The sequence below is a fragment of the Salmo salar genome, chromosome 28 (assembly GCF_965601325.2).
Source record: "Salmo salar chromosome 28, fSalSal1, whole genome shotgun sequence".
NCBI classification, from domain to species: Eukaryota; Metazoa; Chordata; class Actinopteri; order Salmoniformes; family Salmonidae; genus Salmo; species Salmo salar.
The window spans coordinates 23,410,104-23,429,229 of record NC_138318.1 but is presented as its reverse complement, the minus strand read 5'-3'; the positions used below and the strand labels follow the sequence as shown (position 1 = coordinate 23,429,229).

General features: G+C 44.0%; 1 protein-coding gene across 3 annotated transcripts in view; it reads right to left on the bottom strand.

Annotated features, from left to right (window-relative positions):
* cep170aa (centrosomal protein 170Aa) overlaps window positions 1-19,126 on the bottom strand; it is a 65,941-nt gene that overhangs the window by 21,148 nt on the left and 25,667 nt on the right. The window contains exons 4-8 of one of the 3 annotated variants that reach the window (XM_014179957.3): window positions 17,876-17,954; window positions 17,531-17,589; window positions 13,256-13,463; window positions 10,127-10,264; window positions 3,393-3,854 (exon numbers count right to left, since the gene is read on the bottom strand). In XM_014179957.3, the coding sequence (XP_014035432.1) occupies window positions 3,393-3,854; window positions 10,127-10,264; window positions 13,256-13,463; window positions 17,531-17,589; window positions 17,876-17,954 (946 nt within the window). Of the gene's footprint in view, window positions 1-3,392; window positions 3,855-6,228; window positions 6,484-10,126; window positions 10,265-13,255; window positions 13,464-17,530; window positions 17,590-17,875; window positions 17,955-19,126 lie in introns of those variants that run through there. The other 2 variants (XM_014179965.3, XM_014179966.3) reach the window with 2 other exon arrangements.

Genomic DNA, 19,126 nt, shown 5'->3' with positions numbered 1-19,126 from the left:
CAACGGCAACGAGATGGCCTACGGACATGAGGTAGGCACTCTGACGATGTGGTGCCAACGTCAGCAAAACAAAGGAGCTGATTGTGGACTTCAGTATTAACCAGACTGGGCATGACCCCATCCTTATCAACAGGGCCGCCGTGGAGACGGCGAAAAACTTCAATATCCTTGGCGTACACATCTCAGAGGAGCTGAAATGTTCAAACCAGGCAGACACCGTGCTGAAGAAGGCACAACAGCGACTCTTGAACCTCAGGAGGCTGAAGAAATTCTGTCTGTCCCTGAGGACTCTCACAGTGTTGTACAGGAGCACCATCAAGAGCATACTGTTCTGTCGGGCTGCATCACAGCCTGGTATGGCAACTCCACCACCGCTCCCCGCAAGGCTCTACATAGGGTGGTACGCTCAGCCGAACAACACCATGTGTCACAGGAAATCCAAGAAGATCATTAAGGCCAAGAAGATCATCAAGGACCTCAGCCACCCGAGCCACGGCCTGTTCTCCCCGCTTCCATCACTCAGACGTGGGCAGTATAGGAGCATCATGGCAAAAACTGTCAGTCGGCCAATAGCTTCTACCCCCAGACCATCAGGCTGATGATTATTTAAAAAAAAAAAGTATATATTAAATTGTTTATTTTACCCTTATTTTACCAGGTAAGTTGACTGAGAACACATTGTCATTTACATAAATTACCTGGGGAATAGTTAGAGGGGAGACGAGGAGGGATGAATGAGCCAATTGGAAGCTGGGGATGATTAAGTGGCCATGATTGTATGAGGGCCAGTTTGGGAGTTTAATAATAATAATAATAATTTATAAAATGTCTATAGTGCTTTTCAAAAGCAAAAAACAAACACGCAATGCATCACCATGAGTAGCCTAGCCAGTACATCACATTGAGTAGCCTAGCTAGTACATCATATTGAGTAGCCTAGCTAGGTCATCACATTGAGTAGCCTAGCTAGTACATCACATTGAGTAGCCTAGCTAGGTCATCACATTGAGTAGCCTAGCTAGTACATCACATTGAGTAGCCTTGCTAGTACATCACATTGAGTAGCCTAGCTAGTACATCACATTGAGTAGCCTAGCTAGGTCATCACATTGAGTAGCCTAGCTAGTACATCACATTGAGTAGCCTAGCTAGGTCATCACATTGAGTAGCCTAGCTAGGTCATCACATTGAGTAGCCTAGCTAGTACATCACATTGAGTAGCCTAGCTAGGTCATCACATTGAGTAGCCTAGCTAGTACATCACATTGAGTAGCCTAGCTAGGTCATCACATTGAGTAGCCTAGCTATTACATCACATTGAGTAGCCTAGCTAATACATCACATTGAGTAGCCTAGCTAGTACATCACATTGAGTAGCCTAGCTAGGTCATCACATTGAGTAGCCTAGCTAGTACATCACATTGAGTAGCCTAGCTAGTACATCACATTGAGTAGCCTAGCTAGTACATCACATTGAGTAGCCTAGCTAGGTCATCACATTGAGTAGCCTAGCTAGTACATCACATTGAGTAGCCTAGCTAGGTCATCACATTGAGTAGCCTAGCTAGTACATCACATTGAGTAGCCTAGCTAGGTCATCACATTGAGTAGCCTAGCTATTACATCACATTGAGTAGCCTAGCTAATACATCACATTGAGTAGCCTAGCTAGTACATCACATTGAGTAGCCTAGCTAGGTCATCACATTGAGTAGCCTAGCTAGTACATCACATTGAGTAGCCTAGCTAGTACATCACATTGAGTAGCCTAGCTAGTACATCACATTGAGTAGCCTAGCTAGGTCATCACATTGAGTAGCCTAGCTAGTACATCACATTGAGTAGCCTAGCTAGGTCATCACATTGAGTAGCCTAGCTAGTGCATCACATTGAGTAGCCTAGCTATTACATCACATTGAGTAGCCTAGCTAGTACATCACATTGAGTAGCCTAGCTAGTACATCACATTGAGTAGCCTAGCTAGGTCATCACATTGAGTAGCCTAGCTAGCTAGTACATCACATCCAGTGATGTACTGGTTGACCTAACTATAGGTCAACCAATAGAGGCCAAGTCTTTGAGTGCATGCATCCCCAAAAGATGGAGATGGACAGTTCATGGCTTGATCAGAGGGTGATGAGGGAGATGGTTGATGAAGAGTCTGGTGACAATCATATAAAGGGCTACTCTGGGAACCAGCCTGAGTCGTGTAGCTACAGGACATCTCCTTCACCATTTGTATGGTACCCACTTGGGTGACGCCTCAGCAGCTCTGGGCGCCAGAAAGCTCACCACACAGAGTTCAGAGTAGTAGCCAGTCGTCCTCACTATGAGCCCTCTGCCTCAGCACTGCATTCCTCTACTGCATCTCCCATTCCTCTCAAGCTTCAGGTGACTCTTCAATTTATGTTTTCAAAACATCAGGGACCAGCAGCCAGGTGAAACACAAAAGCTGATACAGTGTCCAGATGCATCATTCGAACAAAAACTATTAGCCAGCTAGCTAGCCAAGTCGAAACGAGTTGACCTGCCAGTCCATCTGCAAATCTGTGGGTCAAAACCACCAGAAATATGCAACAAAACTCAACGTTATCAAAAACAAAACAGCTGATAAAAAAACAATTAAAAACACTTAAAAACGATTAAATATGTACATATTTACAGGAGCTCTCTGCTTAGGTTGCTACTAGGGCGCCATTGCAACTACAGAGCTACTAGCCTCCCTCTGATGTATCATTGTTACAGTTGTAAATATGTATATATTATTATTTGTATTATTGTTTCATTCACTTCTCACTTCCCCCCTGATGCTTCCCCTATGGACATTCCCTCTGGGACCCCTCCCACCAATGGACAGATATCATTGTTATTGTTGTCAATCCGTATTGTGGATATTCAGTGTTACAGCGCAATTTAAAGGCAATGTTCCCGTGTTAGTGGAGACTGCATTCACACTAAACGCTGCATATGTCGGTTCAATAGTAAATTACCTTTACATTTCTAGCGGGCAATCTGTAACGCCTCAGCGATACAGATTGAATAGCGCCCTAGGAGTTTCTGGGTCAAACAAGTCTTATTTTAGAGGATCAGATTGACCAACATTTTAGGATCTGTTCGTAGCGAGTAAGAGATAAGCTTTGTAAAGAGGATGCATTTTACAGGATCTCCCCAAAAACCTCCCAAAATAACACTCATGGTTTTTAGCAGTAAAACACATGTTGATCAGCTTAATTGTGAGGTTAGCAAGGCCAGATGTAGAACAGTTAGTAGAAGATACTGTAGTGTAGCTATAGGGAGGAATAAGTGCATTCGCTGATCTGGCAACAGATGGGGGACAGAGAGAAAGACAGGCAGGGATATAGGGAGGAGAGCAGGCAGGCTATGGCCCTCACCTTTGAGCCTCTTGAAGTGGACAGGGACATCACTCTTGATGCTCTTGCTGTCCTCCGTGGACTCACTGCGCACCGTGGGGGGGTCGTTCTGGGCCAGCCAATCAGCCACTTTGCTCTCAGAGACCATCATGGCGGCCTGCAGGGTGCTGAGGTCCTTGCTGCCAGAATGGGAGGCCTTCTTAGGCCGGGGCCGGTGGTCCGGAGTCAGCTTGGACACGTGGTCCTTGATCGTGACCTTGCCAGGGGAGGTGTCATCAAACTCGATTGTGAAGGCGTGAGGTGAGGCGTGGCCCTGAGTGCTGGCGCTGGCGGTAGCAGCAGCCCCCTCAGTGTCTTTGGTGGGGATCTCATGAATGCTGTCCTCGGCCATCTGAGCCTCCTTGGTGGGGATCTCAAAGTAGCTGGGCTCGGGGCCCAGGCCGTCCTCCCTAGGCCTCTCACTCCTCTTAGGCTCTCTGCCGTCTGTAGGTTCACAGAGAGGAGAACACTGGGGATCAGTATCTAGAGGTCAGAGGTCATGGGCCCCACATGGGCCGTTCAGCTGTGTCTGTTCTGTCTCACCATTAGTCTCAGCATTAGTCTGAATCAGTGTCTGAGGCCCTGGCAGAACACAGCCCTCTAAACAAAACAGGTCAAGCTGAGCTGGGGCCCATGCAGACAAGCACAAAGCCATGTAGTGTCCACTTTGACAATAACTGATGAGGAAGCCAATCAAACCCCCTTCAGGCTATACCTTAATAATGATTGTGTAACTTATTTTTGATTACATTAAGTGGCAAGGCATTATGGGATGTGGAGATGATGGATGATCTGATTGGACAGTGGAGAGACCATCTGGTTTATATGTATGACAAAGTGAGCAGCTGAGTTGTTCATGTAACATACAAAAAAGTTGGCTTTGCACATTTCCTCCCTAACAGAGTAAAGGAACTATATCAAAGTCAAATATTGAAGATATAATACCTACAGGGATTTACGACCCCCTATAAAGCCAAATCTTTCTTGAAAGTTATATCTTTCACTTCAACTTAAAATAACTTTTTGTCTCTTTTTGAAAACAGATAAACTCCCCATGTCTGCAACGAACTGGGGCTTTCAACAAAGTAAAACATTGAGTGAAATGAGACATAATGTTGTCCATATAGAGAACTACAGTGCCTTTGGAAAGTATTCAGACCCCTTGACATTTCCCACATTTTGTTACATTACAGCCTTATTCTAAAATGGATTAAATAAAAAAATCTACACACAATACCCCATAATGACAAAGCAAAAACAGGTTAGTAGACATTTTTGGAAATGTATTAAAAAAAAAATATTTTTAAATGAAATACCTTATTTAAATAAGTATTCAGACCCTTTGCTATGAGACTCTAAACTGAGTTCAGGTGCATCCTGTTTCCATTGATCATCCTTGAGATGTTTCTACAACTTGATTGGAGTCCACCTGTGGTAAATTCAATTCATTGGACATGATTTGGAAAGGCACACACCTGTCTATATAAGGTCCCACAGTTGACAGTGCATGTCAGAGCAAAAACCAAGCCCTGAGGTTGAAGGAATTGTCCTTAGAGCTCCGAGACATAATTGTGTGTGGAGGCACAGATCTGGGGAAGGTTACCAAAACACCAAAACCACAGTGGCCTCCATCATTCTTGAATGGAAGAAGTTTGGAACCACCAAGACACTTCCTAGAGCTGGGCGCCCGGCCAAACTGAGCAATCGGGGGAGAAGGGCCTTGGTCAGGAAGGTGACCAAGAACCAAATGGTCACTCTGACAGAGCTCCAGAGTTTCTCTGTGGAGATGGGAGAACCTTCCAGAAGGACAACCATTTCTGCAGCCCTCCACCAATCAGGCCTTTATGGAAGAGTGGCCAGACGGAAGCCACTCATCAGTAAAAGGCACATGACAGCCCGCTTGGAGGTTCCCAAAAGGCACCTAAAGTCTCTCAGACTATGAGAAACAACATTGTCTGGTCTGATGAAACCAAGATTTAGCACTTTGGCCTGAATGCCAAGCGTCATGTCTGGAGGAAGCCTGGCTCCATCCCTACGGTGAAGTATAGTGGTGGCAGCATCATGCTGTGTGGATGTTTTTCAGAGGCAGGGACTGGGAGAACAGTCAGGATCGAGGCAAAGATGAACGGAGCAAAGTACAGAGAGCTCCTTGATGAAAACCTGCTCCAATTTTTTATAAGTTAGCAAACACTTCTAAAAACCTGTTTTTGCTTTGTCATTATGGGCTATTGTGTGTAGATTGATGAGGAAAACAAACAATTTAATACATTTTAGAATAAAGCTGTAACGTAACAACATTTTAAAAATTAAAGGGGTCTGAATACTTTCCGAAGGCACTGTACATTCAAACTGGTACCACTTGCATCAGGTCCTAGATTATAGTCACCAACAGGTCTGGCAGTAAATAAGGCTGTGCTTTCAGGTTTCATCCTATCCAAGCATCAATAACACCCACTGCTTCCCAGAACAAGACAATCAGAACTTAAGCCTAGAACTTCCCTTTTTTATAAATCTACCACCCTTCCTCTAATGATCACATTAAGACTCATGTGACTGATGTGAAAACTCAACTCAAAAGCACTAAGGGTCATGGTGGCCATTCATTTAACATGGACACTCAGTGTACTGTACATTAGAGTCCATGAGACATACAAGCATTACTAACAGCACCCATGTCATTACATATTAATGACAGGAACCAAATGTATACTTAACAACATAATACATCTAAGTAATCTGGCAGGACTTTAGGTGTTTTACACTCATTAATCCACCACCCTGAAGTGAACAGAGTGCCTTTAAAAGTGAGAACACATACCTCAAAGCTGAAACGGCCTGACTGCAAGTTCAGGCAGAGGTGGGTCCCTCTTCAAAATTAAAGCCTCAGTTCGGATTCCCAGTAAACTATGTCCTTAAATTGAGTAATTAGCAAAACAATATATATAAGGACTTTAGCAAGTTACTACAGACTAGATAGCGAATGAGAGTTTCAGTGTTGGAGAAAGCGGTTTCTTTCAGCGCTCTGTGAGAGCTGGTGCAATGGCGTAACCCAATAGCCCTGAGTGACAATACATAAGGATGGGGGCTGGGGGCGGCTACAACAGAATCTATTCAATAGTACATGAGACCGTTCCTCTAAACTATCTCACTTCCCCTCCACTGCTACCTTCTGTTGTTAGTTAGCCTCTCTCTACTAGGGCAAGTGGGGGTAGTATGCCCTCTCCACACTACAGAAATAGCTATGGGAGGAGATTAGATTATAAATTGTCTCTTTGATGTTTGGAACTGTATTGTGGGTACACCTTATTGGCGTACCCTTATTATGTGCCTTCTTTGGGCTCCCAAGAGACTCTAGGCTTTCAGGAAAATAATGCTGATTCATTAAAAAGGTTTTCTGTCTTTCCTCCACACCAGTCGAAGTTCCCTTTGTTGACTAAAGAATGCCTGCAGATAATGCTATTCAAAGCTGAAGGTTCTTTGGCTAGATAAACTCACAATGTATGCCCCTGCGAGAGAAAGAGGAAAAGAGAGAGAGAGAGAGTGCAGCTGGACAGTGAGGAGAGGAGGGTGGATATGGTGTCTTGTTTTGAACAGAGAGAGTGTTGTCCTCAGTGACTTCCCTTAAGTGGCATTCGAAGCGGAGGGTGTGAGTGCTTTCAGATTCAGTGCAGTTTGAATAAGAAGACGGAGCAGTTTCTACACAATCACATAGAACTCCATAACATTATATGGGTATCCTATAGACTTCAGCACCCACTACCAGCCTACCACCCACGCTCACTGCAAGCTGTCTACACTGCACACGTATCCTTTACATTGAATGACCATGAATATAACCCCAGATCTGTTTTTATGCCGCCGTAGAGACATGGCTTACAATTACATACATAACACGCCAGTGCACTCTGTTGACACTGGGGAAATATTGGGGCTGTCACTAAAGACTGGTCAGGAAGGCCCACTGTTTGTGACACTTTCCTTGGGGACGCTGTCCATATTAACAGCTGACAGATCAGTCAACTGCCCTCTACTGTGGGCCTCTCAATAACAGAGATAAGGACAGGTCAGTGGTCACTACATACCATCTACTGTACATTAGAGCACTGCTTTCACAATAATATTGCAATTTTACAGTTGAAGTTGGAAGTTTACATACACTTAGGTTGGAGTCATTAAAACTCGTTTTTCAACCACTCCACAAATTTCTTGTTAACAAACTATAGTTTTGGCAAGTCGGTTAGGACATCTACTTTGTGCATGACACAAGTAATTTTCCAACAATTGTTTACAGACAGATTATTCCACTTATAATTCACTGTATCACAATTCCAGTGGGTCAGAAGTTTACATGCACTAAGTTGACTGTGCCGTTAAACAGCTTGGAAAATTCCAGAAAATTATGTCATGGCTTTAGAAGCTTCTGATAGGCTAATTGACATCATTTGAGTCAATTGGAGGTGTACCTGTGGATGTATTTCAAGGCCTACCTTCAAACTCAGTGCCGCTTTGCTTGAAATCATGGGAAAATCAAAAGAAATCAACCAAGACCTCAGAAAAAAATTGTAGACCTCCACAAGTCTGGTTAATCCTTGGGAGCAATTTCCAACTGCCTGAAGGTACTATATTCATCTGTACAAACAATAGTACGCAAGTATTAAAACCATGGGACCATGCAGCCGTCATACCGCTCGGGAAGAAGACAAGTTCTGTCTCCTAGAGATGAACGTACTTTGGTGCAAAAAGAGAAAATCAATCCCAGAACAACAGCAAAGGATCTTGTGAAGATGCTGGAGGAAACAGGTACAAAAGTATCTATATCCACAGTAAAACGAGTCCTATATCGACACAACCTGAAAGGCCGCTCAGCAAGGAAGAAGCCACTGCTCCAAAACCGCCATAAAAAAGCCAGACTACGGTTTGCAACTGCACATGGGGACAAAGATCATACTTTTTGGAGAAATGTCCCCTGGTCTGATGAAACAAAAATAGAACTGTTTGGCCATAATGACCATCATTATGTTTGGAGAAAAAAGGGGACGCTTGCAAGCCAAAGAACACCATCCCAACCGTGAAGCACAGGGGTGGCAGCATCATGTTGTGGGGGGGGCTTTGATGCAGGAGGGACTGGTGCACTTCACAAAATAGATGGCATCATGAGGGAGGAAAATGATGTGGATATATTGAAGAAACATCTCAAGACATCAGTGAGGAAGTTAAAGCTTGGTCGCAAATGGGTCTTCCAAATGGACAATGACCCCAAGCATACTTCCAAAGCTGTGGCAAAATGGCTTAAGGACAACAAAGTCAAGGTATTGGAGTGACCATTACAAAGCCCTGACCACAAACCTATAGAACATTTGTGGGCAGAACTGAAAAAGCGTATGCGAGCAAGGAGGCCTACAAACCTGACTCAGTTACACCAGTTTTGTCAGGAGGAATGGACCAAAATTCACCCAACTTATTGTGGGAAGCTTGTGGAAGGGAACCCAAAACGTTTGACCCAAGTTAAACAATGTAAAGGCAATGCTGCCAAATACTAATTGAGTGTATGTAAACTTCTGACCCACTGGGAATGTGATGAAAGAAATAAAAGCTGAAATAAATAATTCTCTCTACTATTATTCTGACATTTCACATTCTTAAAATAAAGTGGTGATCCTAACTAACCTAAGACAGGGAATTACTAGGATTAAATGTCAGGAATTGTGAAAAACTGAGTTTTAATGTATTTGGCTAAGGTGTATGTAAACTTCCGACTTCAACTGTACATTTTCCCCCCAAAGTGAACATGGTCGTAATACAAATATCCTTACATTAATCGACTGTTGTTTAATAGATTTGTAATTCAAAGGTAGCCTACACTATACTTTCTACACATGCCAATGGTCACACAAAGAAACTGTTAAATTGCTTCAACTTACTGAGTTCCATGGTAGATGCAACCTCTCCCATACTTGAATTAAAATAAAAGTCCTCCAGGCTTTCCGATCACAAGCCTCAATTTATCCCAAAATGTTGGCTTTCCTAAGGGCTGCCGAGGACATGCACTGCACTGGTGCTATTGTCCAGCTCTGACTGTTGATAGTGTAAGGATAGCTCTATGATCTAATAGTCTAAGATGTCTGGTCGGCCTTCCCCCAGTCCACCCCAGCACCCATTGGGTGTCTTGCTGCGTCCAAGCCTGGCCTAATCTCTAATCCTGTTACTCCTGCCCATCACAAGTTAATGGGATCCCAGTCCTCCGGACCAACACAGACACACACAGAGTGTATATACATACTGCGTACTGCGAGTCCGGATGGCCATTACCCTCAATACACAGAGACAGGATAAGCCTGGGAATTAACATAAAGCAACCATTTCACTACTTACAGAAAGTATTCTGTGCTTTATGTTCCAACGTTGGCATGCTATAGTTCTGTTATAACCACGGGATTATTTCAGAACAAACATTGCATAGGGTACAATGATCAACCAGGAACGTCTACAAACAAATTGCCAGTTCAAATTCTCTGCCAATTCATAAAAACTGAGCACGAGTAAAAAGATCGCAAATCAGTTTATTTTGATTTGACCTCAAGCCATCAGGAATGTCATTGGATCATGTTCTTTAAGCCTTAGAGTATACTGTACAGTATGCATGTATCTGAACATCTTGCCATGTTCACATTCTTTTTCATTTGAGATATGATGAGGTCATTTTCTTTGGTTCTTACCTGCTGCAGAGCTGTCATGCTTCTTCCCACACGTCTTGGTCTCCTGCTTGAAGGAGTTTTCATCGTCTGCGTCCCCATCCCCCCACCAAGATGGCTGTCCATACAGAGGGGTCCCCCGGTGCAATGCTGCTATGTCCCCTATAACACAAACACAAGAAGTTTCACTAGATTTAGATTGAATAATCTACCCATTGTGCTTGTGAAACATGCATGTACATTAATGAAATCAATGGACACAGTAACAGGCCAGAAGTTACTGTGATGGTCATGCAATACTTCCTGAGCACAGCTGCACTAGTGTCTTTTAATCCCTCTGTCTTAAAGCTGGATGATGGGTCATGAAGCACTGATTTGGCTTTAGCCATTCCACTGACCTACATAACCCAGTCAGCAGGACACAGAGGGACAAACCCATCAACACCATGCTCTGCTCCCTTATCACCAATGAGCTTAACTCAACACACAACCAACACATATGGCAGATCTGACTTCAAACAGACTGGCTGGAGGTTGGCTATGTTTATCGGTTGAAATGTTTAAGAGGAGAATCTCTTCCTGGACTTTGTCTGAACCTCATTTGACCCAACAGACACATTTCTCGGTGTTACAGATGGGATATTTCTACCTTCTCCTCTCCCCACTGCTAAAGGCCTGGAGTCATAAATAGATGTACGACTACCAGTGTATCCCTCTAAAACTTCACAGCAATACTCTTGACTTCACCCAGCTGAATCCAGCTATGATGTTTACATTGGTGTGACCAGTGCTTGACTTAGGTAGGAGTTCACCAGAGCTGAGTATCGGCACCTAAAATGTTCTACTGCTTGAGCTCCTGTTCCTCTTATAGAATATTAGCTCAAAAGTACTGTGGAGTTCCTGCACCTAAATGTAAACAGTACCGGCACCCAAAATGAGTACCGGCATCTATTTCAGTCCAAGTCAAGCCCAATAGTATGTTGCTAGTTGAACCCAGGTCGGGACATGATGTGTAGGCCAATTTACTGCAAATAAAGTCACAATAGCTAAATGGAACATAATCACTTCAAGTTAAAGTAAGCACTGACTTTGCATGCAGATGCCGGCTCTTCATTTGATCACCCTGTTGCAGGGTAACTTTTCTGAAATGCAAGACATTTAAAACTTGTTGTATATTTGAGGTTTAAAAAGGCTTCTGAAGTTTGTAATTCCCACTTGGAAATTTCAGACTTGATTTTTCCTTAAGAAAAACCGATCAACCCCTATAAAAACCACTATGAATTATAATCCACATAACAATTCACATTTCCTGTTGCTGCAGGATAATTATTCTGCTTTGGCAAACTAGCTCAAATTAAGATCCTACATATGTTGAGCAAAACCCAGAGAAAGCATTAATTGCAGTGCATACTTACAGATGCTTGTGTTAAAAATGCCTATAAATGCCTATTACTGCTGCAAGATTGGTGAGGAGCCTATAAATGCTGCAAGCTTGGTGAGGAGCTATGCCTGCTTGCATAATATCTCCAGTGAACCTTTGGTGGTGTGCTGCAGAGAGGAAAGGGAACATACAGTGACTCCCTGAGTCTGAGTCGTCAGGGGGGAACAACACATTAGCATCAAACTGACAATTAACAGGCTAAAATATCCAGGTGGCAGCGAAGGAGAAACACATGTAAACGCTTCCTGCCTCCTATTTTTTAAGGGCCGTCGGGTAATGGAGGAGACGTATGTGGATGTGCCTCTGCCTATCATTATAGGCCCTCTGCTGAAGGCCCCCACTGCAGATGTTGTAATTAAACACATAGTGGGTGGCAAGCAGGGTTGCATGTAATGTTGGTACACTGGACTCATGGATTAAGCCTGATGACCCATATGACAGTGTTAGAACATCTGTTGTTTTGATCCGGAGACTATAGACAATGGCTTAAGCCATTCATTAAGGACATCTTCTCATATTTCAGAACAAACTACTCAATCCATAGGGACAAAACAGCTTAACATTTAAGTCATTTAGCAGACACTCTTATCCAGAGCAACTTACAGGAGCAATTAGGGTTAAGTGCCTTGCTCAAGGTTATGTAGACAGATTTTTCACCTAGTCGGCTCGGGGATTCGAACCAGCAACCTTTCGATAGCCTAGGCTACCTGCCGCCCCAGGTAACCTACTGTAAAAGGCCAGTGCATAGCAAAAACTCCCTCTGAGATTCCTAATGTAATGACAATGAACCATATACTGTCACAATGCAAAAGCCATGGTTCCTCTGTTAAAAGATAGACAAATATACTGTGCCATCTGTAATACAGTAGCTATTCAACTCAAGACATCCCCTCAGCCTCCCACAGAGTATCCAGTATCTGTACCACCTACTGTAAGAGACACTAACATCAGTAAAATATCCACTGTTACCTACACCAACACCAGCATAAGCTCCCACTCCAGCTGAGTGAATTGACTATTGAGCGTGTAAACGATGCAAGTGTAGCGGACATTCCTCCTACCAAAAGCACAGGGGAGAGATGACAGAAACAGAAACAGGGAGAGGAGAGCGAAAGCAGCTGCAGACACTCTACTGCCTCCTGTAGATAATTATAGCTATTTGATTGGAATAATACTCATTCAGCTATTGATAGTGGGCACAGGAGCATGCTAGGCTGGCCAATCAGATAAGACCCTCCAGTGGTACAGGGACAGTTGTTCAGATTATTGTGTTGTTTTTAAGGTTGCTTTAATGAGATTCAGCTGGATTTACAATGTGTTATTTAAACATCCGCCCTAAGCCCTCACTCTTTAATTACAGGCAATAAATGAAAAGAAAAAGCTCCAGAAGAGACAGGCAGTGAAAAGTAGAGGTTTATTAGTCTTTTCAGATGACATGTCTACCTATACTGTATAATCTACGGTAGGATCATGACATTCGTCGCTTACTCATTTAGAATACTGATTCTAAAATGCTATCGGTATCAAATGGAATTATGAATCTAGTCACAACTTGGATGCAGAAATTGCCAAAATCTCCAAATACTGCGTCATGATTGAATCACTTGAAGATCAACAATGAAATATCCCATTCAATTATTCCCTGAAATTACTGGATCATACTGTAATGTACAACATACATTTCATCTCTTATATGTGCTTCCTGCTCTCACCTGCCATCTTGTCATCTCCCTTGTGTGATTCGGCAGGTTTGGCTGATGGCTCCATGGTCCCCTCGGCTGCCTTGCTCTCGGCTGGTCTGCAGCTGGAGGACTTGGGGGTCTTAGAAGGGGACTTGGCAGGAGATTTGGCAGGTGACTTGGTGGGCTCACCGTTGGAGGGCTTCTTACTCAGCTGGAGCTGGCTGGTGAACTTCTCATGCTGATGGCGGGAAAGAGAGGGAGGGAAGGAGACAGTGAGGGGCGAGGGGGCAAGGGAGAAAGAGAGAGTGGAAGAGACACAGCAGGGGAAGACAGAGGACACGGTCATGGCCAAAAATATCATCTTTCATCTAATGCGGACATGCACACATACATACACACACACACACAGCCCAAAGTTATATTTGCAAGGGGGCTATGAGCTCATGAGTCTACTTACAAACACTTTTTTTATACTATGATATAACCGGTGCTATTTTCATTTTAGATATTTAGCACAACATTGAGAACAAAATAGATATCATGCACAGTGCCTTCAGAAAGTATTCATACCCCTTGACTTTTTCCACATTTTGTTGTGTTACAAAGTGAGAGTAAAATAATTTTCTTTGTCATTTTTTTGTCATTGATCTACACAAATTACTCAAAGTGGAAGAACAATTCTAACATTTGTAAAAAATGAACTGCTAATATATATTGATTAGATAAGTATTCAACCCCCTGAGTCAATACATGTTAGAATCACCGTTGGCAGCGATTACAGCTGTGAGTCTTTCTGGGTAAGTCTCTAAGAGCTTAGCACACCTGGATTGTACAATATTTGCCCATTATTCATTTCATATTTTTTTCAAGCTCTGTCAAATTGGTAGTTGATCATTGCTAGACAACCATTTTCAGGTCTTGCCATAGATTTTCAAGCAGATTTAAGTCAAAACTTCTTGGTAAGCAACTCCTGTGTTTTAAGTTATTGTCCTGCTGAAAGGTGAATTCATCTTCCAGTGTCTGGTGGAAAGCAGACTGAACCAGGTATTTCTCAAGGATTTTGCCAGTGCTTAGCTCCATTCTGTTTATTTTTTTTTCCTTCCTGAAAAACTCCCCAGTCCATAACGATTACAAGCATACCCATAACATGATGCAGCCACCACTATGCTTGAAAATATGGAGAGTGGTACTCAGTAATGTGTTGTATTGGATTTTCCCCAAACATAACACTTTGTATTTACGATAAAAAGTGAATTGCTTTTTGCAGTATTACTTTAGTGCCTTGTTGCAAACAGGATGCATGTTTTGGAATATTTTTATTCTGTACAAGCTTCCTTCTTTTCACTCTGTCATTTAGATTAGTATTGTGGAGTAACTACACTGTTGTTGATCCATCCTCTGTGTCACGTTCATCGTAGGAAGGAGACCAAAGTGCAGCGTGGGTATCGTTCCACATCTTTTATTTTAATGTGAAACTTTGCAAAACAAACAATAAACTACAAACAAAAACACAAACGTGACGAAAGAGGTGCAACATGCACTAACTCAAAATAATCTCCCACAAACACAGGTGGGAAAAACAACTACTTAAATATGATCCCCAATTAGAGACAATGATGACCAGCTGCCTCTAATTGGGGATCATACAAAAACCCCAACATAGAAAAAAGAAACTAGAACCAAACAACATAGAACTAAATAAACTAGATAACCCCCCCCCCCCCCCCCCCCCAGTCACGCCCTGACCTACTCTACCATAGAAAATAAGAGCTATCTATGGTCAGGACGTGACAGTACTCCCCCCCAAAGGTACGGACTCCGGCCGCAAAACCTGAAACCAAATGGGAGGATTAGGGGTGGTGTCTAGTGTTGTTGGCGGCTCTGGCGCAGGACAAAGAACCTTCTCATCCCGCGGATCCTCCTGCATCGGAGGCAGTTCTGGCGCGGGATGAAGAACCCTCTCATCCTGCGGATCCGCCAGCATCGGATGCGGCTCTGGTGCAGGACGAAGAACCCTCTCATCCTGCGAACCCGCCAGCATCGGTGGAGGCTCCGGACTGCCGACCGTCGCTGGAGGCTCCGGACTGGGGGCCGTAGCTGGAGGTTCCGGACTGGGGGCCGTCGCTGGAGGTTCCGGACTGGGGGCCGTCTCAGGAGGCTCCGGGCTGTGGGCCGTCTCAGGAGGTTCCGGACTGTGGGCCGTCTCAGGAGGTTCCGGACTGTGGACCGTCTCAGGAGGTTCCGGACTGTGGACCGTCTCAGGAGGTTCCGGACTGTGGACCGTCTCCGGAGGTTCCGGACTGTGAAATGTCGCTGGAGGTTCCGTACTGGGAACTGTCGCCGGAAGCTCCGGACTGGGAACTGTTGCCGGAACCTCCGGACTGGGAACTGTCGCCGGAACCTCCGGAACGGGAAGGCGCACTGGAGGCCTGATGCGTGGGGCTGGCACAGGTGGCGCCAAACTGGTAACACGCACCTCAGGGCGAGTGCGGAGAGCAGGCACAGGACGCACCGGACTGGGCAGGCGCACTGGAGGCCTAGTGCGTGCAGCCGGGACAGGTGGCACCAGACTGGTGACACGCACTTCAGGGCGAGTGCGAGGAGCAGGCACAGGACGTACTGGACTGAGGACACGCACTCCAGGGAGAGTGCGAGGAGGAGGCACAGGACGTACTGGGCTGTGGAGACGCACTGGAGACCTGGTATGTAGAACCGGTGCAGGATATACTGGACCGTGGAGGCGCACTGGAGGTCTGGAGCGTAGAGCTGGCACAACCCGTCCTGGCTGAACGCTCACTTTAGCCCGGCAAGTGCGGGGCGCTGGCACAGGACGAACTGGGCTGTGAATGCGCACTAGCGACACAGTGAGTAGAGCTGGCGCAGGATATCCTGGACCGAGGAGGGGTACTGGAGACCAGGAGCGCTGAGCCGGCACAACCCGTCCTGGCTGAATGCTCACTTTAGCCCGGCAAATGTGGGGCGCAGGCAGAATGTGCACCAGGCTATGAATGAGCACTGGAGATACAGTGCGCATCACCGCATAACACGGTGCCTGACTGGTCATACGCTCCCCCCGGTAAGCACGGGGAGTTGGCTCAGGTCTAAACCCTGACTCCGCCAATCTCCCCATGTGCCCCCCCAGGATCTCCTCCCATGTCCACTCCTGGCCACGCTGCTTGGTCCTATGGTGGTGGGAGATTCGGTCACGTTCATCGTAGGAAGGAGACCAAAGTGCAGCGTGGGTATCATTCCACATCTTTTATTTTAATGTGAAACTTTGCAAAACAAACAATAAACTACAAACAACAACACAAACTGTGACGAAAAAGGTGCAACATGCACTAACTCAAAATAATCTCCCACAAACACAGGTGGGAAAAACAACTACTTAAATATGATCCCCAATTAGAGACAACGATGACCAGCTGCCTCTAATTGGGGATCATACAAAAACCCTAACATAGAAAAAAGAAACTAGAACCAAACAACATAGAACTAAATAAACTAGATAAACCCCCCCAGTCACGCCCTGACCTACTCTACCATAGAAAATAAGAGCTATCTATGGTCAGGACGTGACACTGTTTTCTCCTATCACAGCCATTAAACTCTGTAACTGTTTTAAAGTCACCATTGGCCTTATCGTGAAATCCCTGAGCGGTTTCCTTCCTCTCCGGCAACTGAGTTAGGAAGGACGTCTGTATCTTTGTAATGACTGGGTGTATTGATACACCATCTAAAGTGTAATTAATAACTTCATCATGCTCAAAGGGATATTCAATGTCAGCTTTTTTATTTTTACCCATCTATCAATAGGCGCCTTTCTTTGCGAGGCATTGGAAAATCTCCCTGGACTTTGTGGTTGAATCTGTGTTTGAAATTCACTGCTCAACTGAGGGACCTTACAGATAATTGTATGTGTGGGATACAGAGATGAGTTAGTCATTCAAAAATCATGTTAAACACTATTATTGCACACAGAGTGAGTCCATGCAACTTATTATGTGACTTGTTAAGCACATGTTTAGTCCTAAACTTATTTAGGCTTGCCATAACAAAGGAGTTGAATACTTATTGACTCAAGACATTTCAGCTTTACATGTTTTATTAATTAGTTTAAAAAATAACATAATTCCACTTTGACATTATGGTTTAGTGTGTGTAGGACAGCGACAAAAGAAATCTCAATGTAATCCATTTTAAATTCAGGCTGTAACACAACAACATGTGGAAAAAGTAAAGGGGTGTGAATACTTTCTGGAGGCACTGTACATGTACGTCTGTGTCTAGAAGGAAGTGTCTTACCTGCAGAGCCTCGTCTGGGACAGTCATCTCGCCTCGCACCACCGTGAACAGGTTGGTATGTGAGACAGGTTAAGGAAAGACACTTGTTTGTATCTATCAATGTTTGCATCTATCCTCACAGCCACTTCCTTATACACACACAACAGTCATTCAAGGCCAAAACCACAATAGAGTGAATGACAGCTTGACACTTAAAAACTATACAGCTTGACACTTAAAAACTATACAGCTTGACAAATGATAAGTGGGACGAGAGCAATTCAATTAACAGATGGTACATGTTTTTAGGGATTGAAGTACTGTTGTGTCACTAAGGTTGTAACGACGGAATGATTGAAAGGATATCATATCCAAACCTTAACTTGTCATCAATCTTCAAAGTGATATACATCTGCTCCTGGATGCGGACATCATTCACAAATGTCTGTGTGGAGAGAAAAGAGAGAAAACCTTTTTGAACTTGGATTGCATTGTAAATTCACTGCTCTCTGACTCTCTCCAGTGCCAGGCATGCAAGCCCAGTTATCATTGCTTAAAACCCCCATGGGTAAATACATAATGAATTTAGGGAAACTGTTCCCAGCGCACTTAATTTCAGGCTACACTTAACCCAGAATACAATCATATCACCTTTCATTCTCAGATACAAATCATCAAAAACGTAAAGGAAAAGGGTGATGGCTGGATCAGGGTTGTATTAGATCAGGACTGTAAAAATATTAAGTAAATGTGATTTCTGGTTTTCTTGCAGGTCTCTCCATTACCCCCATAAGAACCAGCCAAAGTGACATTATAAAAGGAAATGTTTTGAATATACACTACCGTTCAAAAGTTTGGGGTCAGTTAGAAATGTCCTTGTTTTTGAAAGAAAAGCACATTTTCTGTCCATTAAAATAACATAAAATTGATCAGAAATACAGTGTAGACATTGTTAATGTTGTAAATGACTATTATAGCTGGAAATGGCTGATTTTATATGGAATATCTACATAAGCGTACAGAGGCCCATAATCAGCAACCATCAGTCCTGTGTTCCAATGGCACGTTGTGTTAGCTAATCCAAGTTTATCATTTTAAAAGGCTAATTGATCATTTGAAAACCCTTTTGCAATTATGTTAGCACAGCTGGAAACTGTTGTTCTGATTAAAGAAGCAATAAAACTGTCCTTCCATAGACTAGTTGAGTAAAGAGAGAAAACCTTTTTGGACTTGGATTGCATTGTAAATTCACTGCTCTCTGCTTTTTCTTTCTTTCTTTCTTTCTTTCTTTCTTTCTTTCTTTCTTTCTCTTGGAGGACCTGAGCTCTAGGACCATGCCCCAGGACTACCTGGCCTGATGACTCCTTGCAGTCCCCAGTCCACCTGGTCGTGCTGCTGCTCCAGTTTAAACTGTTCTGCCTGCAGCTATGGAACCCTGACCAGTTCACCGGACAGACCTGCTGTTTTCAACTCTCTAGAGACAGCAGGAGCGGTAGAGATACTCTAAATGATCGGCTATGAAAAGCCAACTGACATTTACTCCTGAGGTGCTGACCTGTTGCACCCTCTACAACCACTGTGATTACTATTATTTGACCCTGCTGGTCATCTATGAAC